The sequence below is a fragment of the Benincasa hispida genome, chromosome 9 (assembly GCF_009727055.1).
Source record: "Benincasa hispida cultivar B227 chromosome 9, ASM972705v1, whole genome shotgun sequence".
NCBI lineage: Eukaryota > Viridiplantae > Streptophyta > Magnoliopsida > Cucurbitales > Cucurbitaceae > Benincasa > Benincasa hispida.
This window is the reverse complement of record NC_052357.1, coordinates 81,316,542-81,325,332: the sequence shown is the minus strand read 5'-3', so window position 1 is coordinate 81,325,332 and position 8,791 is coordinate 81,316,542. Positions and strand designations below refer to the sequence as shown.

Sequence of the window (8,791 nt, the reverse complement as noted above, 5' to 3'; positions counted from 1 at the left end):
AAAAACGTTTTGGAGCCCACACATCTATCATTCCTTGTTTCCTATGAATAACATGGTGTTCGAGTGATGGTGTTCTTCCTTGGTGTGTATATGTTACTGAAATATTTCCATTATTCGAGTGAAGAAGTGTTGTTGTTCAGATCGTAGAGGAATTTTTGTGAAGAAGGGTTTCTATGAGGGTTAGTATCCCTTTTTCCTTTTCCCACTGTTAGATAGCATGCTTAGATTTCTTGTGTTTATCCTATATTAGTAACTTTTTACTACTCTTAATTTAATCGTTTTTCAAATTGAATTTCAATTGCACGACGACCATTTGCTTTTACGGGGCATTCAATTCTTTCATATTGTTGTTTCCTTCCTAATTATAATTGATTTCCATTTATTTGGTATTCTCTTTATTTCTAGCCCACAAATGAGGGGGAGTGTTAAATGATATAAGATTAAATTCATCTACTAGCTTCAGCTTTTAGATAAACATAGAGTTAATTTACAATGTTCTTCTATGACTCACGTATAGCTTCCTCTTCAATTTCAAGTTAGGCTTCCCCTAAATTTGAGCTCCCTTCACTTCCATAATAATGTTTTTTCAAGTTTTGTATGAGATTCTCTCAATACAACGTGCTTTGGCTCCCAAAGTGAGATCCCTTCACATTCACCACATTTAGACATATTTAGACTCCCCCTAAATACTATAGCAAAAGAAAAACCTCTATCGAGATCTACAATGGCTATTGAAAACGAAACCTCAATGAGGAATACAAAGGTTCTTAATAATAGTACATGAAGGTTGAGGCTTAGACAAACCCGAGCTAAAAACTTTTAATGCGTAAACGTTTCTAATAAGGTGGTTAATTTTAAAATATAATAAGAGTACAATATAAATATGGCTTGTTTTGAGAATATCTTTTAGGAGTGAATAAATATTCTCTATAGGAAAATTTAATAAGAGTACAATATAAATATGGTGTTGATAGATATGGAAAGGTCTTCTATCGAATCTGTTGTCAGACATGTAACAATGTCCCTGACAATGTCCTCGACATCTTGCAAGATATGTTACTCAAGTTTTGCCTATAACAAAATCAGTCAACTACAATATTGTAACACTTTTAAAAAGAGAAATTGTAGTAGATGGCTGCTAAAATTTTGATGGTATTTTGAAAGCTATCGCTGTTTCTTGAAGTTACTAAAAATATGTCTACTAGATTTTTAGGGGAACCCAAGACGGAGTTGGTCATAGACTGATATTGTGAAGTTAAATGATTTGGGCAGTTCAAATTTCGAATTCCTGATGTAGGGTTCTTAATCGTCAAGGTGTGGTTCAGACCTGAGAAAAGAAACAAGGTTATTAATATTAGGGAAAATTTCAATTTACACCCCTAAACATTGGGGTTGTATCAATTTAAACCCCAAACTAATAAATGTATCAATTTAAACCCTGAACTTTTAGAGATTTATCAATGTAAACCTCGAATTAATAATTGTGACAATTTAAACCATTAAATTTCATAAGTAAATCAATTTAAATCCTAAATTTTCATAAGTGTATTCAAATAAAACGTAATGGATGATTTAAATTAACGCACTTATGAAAGTTTAGAGTTTAAATTGATATGTCGATGAATGTTCATGATTTAAATTAATACAATTAATAATTTGAGATTTAAATTGATACAGTTATGAAAATTAAGGGTTTACATCGATATAATTTCCAAAGTTCAAAGGTATAAATTAATATTTTCCTTAATATTATTGAGTAGTAATTGAACAATCTTGGAAGTACAAAGTCTTTTTATAATTTCCATGTTAATGTATAAAAGATAAAAGAAAGAGCAACAATATATATATATATATATATATATATCAATGGCAGTCACGACCACGACCAGGACCACCAAAGTAGAAGACAGGTTCAATTGTATAGGTTGGTTGATAATTATAAGCAGAATAACAATTAGATTCATCAGCCCATATTCCCACTTTTTGTGGATACTTCAATTGCAACGAATTATCGACGATCCTTGGATGTTTCACATAGCAAGCATATTTGTTAAGCCCACCAGCATAGTCTCCACTCCCCATGTTTGTCCTCGTGTGCGGCACTTTCTTTACGTTTGTGCTAAAAACTTCGCCGCCCCATTCGACCAACGTCGCGCTATGGTCCATGTAACCAAATAGTTTCTCTGCCCAATACCCAACTGGTTTCCCTTGCACCTTCAACCACCAACTCTTTGATCTAGGATCCTACAATATAGTAACACATTCACATGGGTAATCTCTATCGCATTTTACAAATTAGTAAATTCCATTGAGTTTTCACAAAGTATCAAAAGTGTAGTTGTTCTACGTTGAAAACAAGTACTATAAAAGAAACTTATGGTTAGGAATGACTTTGGATTTTGGTCAATAGCAAAAGAAAAAAAAATAGTTTTGAGAGAAAAGAGGTAAAAATTATCCTACAAAGGAAGATTTAGGCTTGGCAAATGGGTACATATATATAAATGCTTGTAAGGGAATTTCCAAAATGTGGTGGTGGTGTAAGTATAACCCTTTCACTACATGTATACTATTGTCATCCGGTCGGATGTGTGAGTTTGAGTAATCATGCTTGTGTGGAAAAAAAATTACTTTTTATTATTTATCCTTTTTAAATTTCTATAAAAAAAATTACTGTGTAAACATTTTTATTTACCAAAATAAATGTGTTAATTTGTTAATTCTTGGAATTAATTCCAAATCTAAAAATGTTTTTTTGTTTCTTTTTTTAAAAAAAGTTTTTTGAGCCGCTTCTATATGCACGGAAAAAATCCTAGCCTCTCATCTTCACAAATCTTCTTTGTTTTTCGCTGCCCTTGACGTTTCTAAGCTAATTTTTCGATTGATTCCAATTCGTCTTCCAACGAATGTACGTCAAAGTCAAGGTATTGTGTGAACTCTGGGGAGCAACTAGCTTCTTGTGATATAGCACCGAGGTTACGTCATTCTTGCTTTCGAGGTTGTGGATTTATCCACAACACAACAGTCTTTATCTAGAATAACACTTATATCTTTGGTTTCAAATCGTCCCAATTATAAACACTTTATGTTGTTTTAACTCTAGTTAAAATTGGGACCTAGGAGAGATTTTTGTGTGATTGTAATAATTTTTTACATATTAAATTTTTTTGGTTGTGTTTTTTCTCTAGCTTGGACTTTTTTAAAGTTAATTCTTGTGTTGTCAATTTTATTGTTTTTTTGTTTTTTTGTTTATTCATACACTAATAGTGAGAGGTTTTTTTCCCCAACAAATTTTTGTATAAAAATTTCTAGTACTATAATACTAGTATACTACTTAATTTATCGTTTTCACTATTATAAAAATGGCACCGATGTATTATGTTATTTTATAAGCTTTTACTACTTAAAATATTGTAATGTGGAAACCGACAATACATAGATGTGTAGTATGAAATTTTGGTGAGATACCCTCCATTAAGGGTTTAGTTCGTTAGGCAATGATACGTACCAATGTATAAAAGACCATTTGGAATTATTACTATGGTAGGGGAAAAAAAAAGAAAAGACATGGACAAAAATTTGACGCTTTTTTCACCAATGTTGACTAATGTTTACAAGAGTAATATAATTTAACGTATTATAATGTTTAAGTAACATTTTATTTCACAAAAACCCATCCTAAGAAACCTATCCATATTAGATTTATTATAGGATGGGGTGTTGTGAAGTTCTTTTACAAAATTATTTAATGTTAGGTGCAACAACTATTATGTGTATTTTTAACTATTTTGATCAAATGTGTTTAAATAAAAATAAGTTTTTTNTGTTTAAATAAAAATAAGTTTTTTTCTTTTACAAAATTATTTAATGTTAGGTGCAACAACTATTATGTGTATTTTTAACTATTTTGATCAAATGTATTTAAATAAAAATAAGTTTTTTAAAAAAAAACTTTTTTATTAAGTCAATCCAAATAGACCTTAGTTGTATTTCAATCCCGGAAAAAAAAGTAGTTTTTCTAGAACATGCATAATGAATCATATAAAAAGTTTTGCCTTTCTCTCGAACATCATTGAAGGACATACATTAAAATTTGGCAACAATGTCATGTTTTAGGTTGTTGTATAATTGAAAGAGATGGTGAAAATTTGTATATGAAGTTAAATACCTGAAAGATACCAACAGAGATAATGAATTGTTGTCCACCTGTATATGACACAGGTTCCAGGACTGAACCAAGTACCACACTAGGGTTCGTTTGGACAAACCCGCTGCATGTTAGATCAAAGCACCCAGTCAATTTGTATGAGTCAACCTAACCCAATTTATCAAGTCACAAAATAGATGGTTACACTCAATTAGAAACTGCATCTTCATTCAACAATTTAATGAACTTTACAAGTTAAAACTATTGACATAAGTTCTTTTTTCCTCCAATTTTGAAGAAAGAAAGCTTAAATCTTGTAAATTATTTGCTACAAATATCATAAACGAAAAGGCAAAAAACACAATCTTACCGTCCAATATACACTGAGTCGAGTTTTTCTATCTCCATATAATCTAGGGTTTACCTGTAAAGAAATAAACATAAAAACCAAATATTAAAGCATGTTAATCCTTACATCCAAAAAATAAATTATCTTTTTTAAAATATAAATATACTTTCTCCTCTTCTACACACTAAAATATAAATATTTAAATATTTTCTTTTAAATAGATAAAAAGTAACAGGAGCACAAAAAAGATAGATAACCAGGTGGGTTGCAAGTGCAGAAATTGCAAGTTAAAACAAAAAGCAACAAACCATCCAGCCTGCTTCTACGCTTTCAAATCTTTCAGAAGGGCCATTTTTCAACCAAATTTTGGTAGCTGTAAAATCATTAGGCAAATCAACTTTAGGGTTCCAAATATTGATATCTCCCGAAGCGCCAATGTAATTGAATCCTGTTGTAAATAGGATTGCCGTCTGATTCATAATTAATACCACATTAAAACATATATATAAGTACCAAATTAATCAACTCAACTCCAAAGAGAAAAAAGGAAAAAATTGAAATTTAGACTACTTACAGAACGACTGATTTCTGGTCCCAGCTTGGAATTTCCATAAGGAAATTTCTTGCCGAAATTATGGAGAGAATTGGTTCTAAGTAAATCTTGTTCACGAATTCTGCGAATGGGAATGGTTCCTTTGGGACAACTTCCACTTTTTTGCCATACTTGAAAATGAAATGGTTCTGATCCAAACGATTCGTTTTGTGTTGTTGACATCTTCCAATCCATACCCAACTCCGGTTTCATCTGCATGCAATTAATTAAAAACAAATTTCTCTTTTTTACAAGACTATTTAGTTGTTCTTTTGTTTAAAACATTGAAAACTAAATGAAGTTATCGAGCAAGTTTATGCGCAGAGTAATGAAGGAAAATATAACAAACCTGAATGGTGTGATTTTTTAGAGAAGGATGATCAAAAGCAGGCTGCTTGTAAATGTCAACACAGTCAATAATATCTCCATCTCTACTCTGCAAAATTAAACCATCAATAAATAGAAAGAAAGAAAGAAAGAAAGAAAGAAAGAGAGAGAACATTTATTTCTACCAATATATATTATTATTTCAAATTAACAGTATAGAACCAAGGAAACCAAGATGTTATGTTTACATAAATGGTCTTGATGGCAGGTTTATTGAGAAGCTTTAACTTCTTCTGAATCTGCAAAGATAAATTCTGTGTTCTTTGTGAATAACTATTCATCTCCATGGTGGTTGCATTTACATCAACAATGGAAACACCAGTAACCAAAGCCACCATTGTCAACAATATCACTACTTCATCATATCTCTTCTCCATTTTTTTTTCCACCCAAAACACAAAACCCAAATGAAAAGTTTCAAACTTGTTTCTTTTGAAAAACAGAACAATGAGTTCAAATATATGTACATGATTTTTTTTTGCCAAGTCATCAAATGTGTCGTTACATTTAATATATAATAGATTTTAAACATGAGTTTCTTTTATAGGGTGTATTAAATTCTGACCTTTCTTTTTATCTTTTAAGAAAGAAAACGTAGTGAGATAGGAGAGGTTCAAAGTATATAATTTAATTTATGTCCTCATCCTCCTCACAAACATTTTCAATAGCCGCATCTAATCCGTATATTCCCCACTTCTTTACGACAAAAAAAAAATAAAAAAAATAAAAAAAGAAGTCTTGAAAATATATATTTATTGGTTTCTCTGGAGAAAAAAAGAAGAAATTATAAAAAAAACGTCTTGAAAATATATATTTATTAGTTTCTCTGGGAGATATATATATATATATATCTATATGATAAAATTTTGTTTCATATTTTTATGGGATAACAATAAATGTTCTATATTTCAATTATGTCAACATTTTTTATTATTTTCACAAATGTCTAAGTAGGTTAGTTAATTACAGAAAAATTAGGAATTCAATTACCTTTTTAATCTCCAATCTACAATTATATCGTTGGGAGGTGGTTGGAGAGAGAAAATGCATTTATGATACTTTTTCATATTTACAAAGCATCTTCAATGTTTGAGAGAAAAAATGCATTTATTATATTCTATTAATTACTTGAGAGTTATTCTCATTTTCAATTAGAGAGAGAAAATGTATCGAATATGATTCTATTTTTCATTTAATATATTTAAATGTATCAAACAGCTAGTTTTTCTTACAGACTCATAGTTATTTTAAATACACTTTAGAACATTGTCTTAAATGTTTACAAATATTCTAACTAATATATGAAATATATTACCGTATATAAATCAGAAATTGACTCAATATTCAACATAAATTCCAGTGTATATTGTAAATTTCTTTTATATCATAGTATGTATAATCCCAACAATCAAAATTTAACACCATCTCCCTAATAGAAATGTAATTCAGAATTAATTTAACAATTTCAATAACCAGTATATAAGTATAAAACACTCAACGTTCAACACAAATAATTGTATATATCATAAATTCTATTTATATCACAATTTTAGGTTTCTTCTTAAAAATAAGGAAGAAAAACATTCACTACAACAAAAACAGATTTTTATGACTTAAAAAACTATCACTAACACAAATTTTTACACTTTTTTTAGTCTTTGAATTCACAATCAAGTTTAGTGAATAGATGACACATGAAAAATCAGTCGTTATTAGTTGCTCCATGACTTTTTAATTCAATCAATAATAAGCATTTATTGACATTTATTACCTACCATAATTAAAATTTTTATGACAATTTATTAGTCAATAAATAACTAAAAAGTTGACTTGTTTTTGTCAATTAAATTTTTACCTTGTCATTAAAAATTTGTCACAAAAACATTAGTAATGTCACCTTTACAATGTCATTAATATCTTAATTGTGGTACCTTTTGAAAAGTTATTGAACTATGTACATTGACCCTTATGTAATATCATAACTACATCTCATGACATTTATGAAATGTAAAAAATATGCTTTTAATGATGAATAACTATTTGTCTCATACATGTTATTATACCTATTGTTTCTTTCAATTTTGATACAAAATATGTATACAAACATAAATATGAACTTTCATATATACGAATGAAGTTTGTAACGTTAATACAAGGAAAATATTTACGAAAAAACTGGTAACAAAATTTTGGTTAAGTTGTTTACAAAGAAAATAAGCACCATCCCAAAAAAAAAAAAAAAAAAAAAAAAAAAAGTTTCAGTATGAAGTTGGAGGGTTCGACTGTGTTAAGGACATCCAATGCCTTCCTTGGAGCTCTCTGAATCACAAAACAAATGAATAAACATGAGAGATAGAAATGGATGAAGGGGAGGGGGGTCAAAATGCAATGTAGTATCATGGATACTTAGCTTGAATAAGCTAACAATTTTTAGTTTATTTTTCTCCTCTTTCTACATTTTAAACTCCAAATCCCATCACTCCTTTTTCTCTAAAGGGATATTCCACTGCTTCAAAGGAAAAGAAAAAGCATAAAGATGGAATTTTACTGGGTTGAGGAGAATGAATCTTACTTGGTATTTTGGCAATGATCTTCAGAACACAGCATAATGAGTTTGAATTGCAGAAGAATAATGCTTATAAGGAAGTGTCGATACTCTAGAGAAATCATCCATAGACAAATTTAAATTAGAAAATAGTAAAGAAGAATGCAGATGGGAAAGGAGCAAGCTGCAACATAGTTCTTTTGAACTTAAAACAGTTGAGGTACGATATTCTTAGTGGCAGATACTTGTCATTGATCCCAACAAGAAAGGAGTGTCAGTATGAAGTAGTAATTACCATCACCAGATTTTAATTTGATAACATAAAATTATTGGATGAAGCTCTGCGACCAAGGTTGATACTTCGTGGAGAAGATGAATACGATGGAACCATAAAGATTAAAAAATGGCATCTTAATTACAAAATTGCCATTTAACCATTTTTACTTAAATGCCACAATTGCTAAAACTATTAAATATATTGTCAATTCTAACTAAAGGGTTCCGATTTTCATTTTAGGATTAGGCAACTTTTCAAATGTAAACTCCAAAATCTATATTAAAAAAAAAAAAATCCAAAACCTAGGAAATAAATATATATATATATATTTTTAAAAAAAACTATTTTCTCAACCTGTAAGAAATATAACTTAAATGCCCCAAGTGTTAAAACCATTAAATATATTATCAATTTTAGGCAAAGGGATTGGATTTTTATTTTAAAATTAGGCAACTTTTCATATGTAAACCCCAAAACCTAGGAATTAATTTTTTTTT

At 29.4% G+C, this 8,791-nt stretch overlaps 1 protein-coding gene across 1 annotated transcript; it reads right to left on the bottom strand.

The window, feature by feature from the left end:
• Positions 1-1,863: 1,863 nt before the first annotated feature.
• Positions 1,864-5,849, bottom strand: LOC120084931. Its single transcript, XM_039040742.1, has 7 exons — positions 5,661-5,849; positions 5,435-5,521; positions 5,068-5,298; positions 4,802-4,963; positions 4,515-4,568; positions 4,166-4,312; positions 1,864-2,244 (listed from the first exon to the last, which is right to left on the bottom strand). The coding sequence occupies exons 1-7, from the start codon at positions 5,847-5,849 to the stop codon at positions 1,864-1,866; spliced, it is 1,251 nt and encodes a 416-aa protein (XP_038896670.1).
• Positions 5,850-8,791: the final 2,942 nt, after the last annotated feature.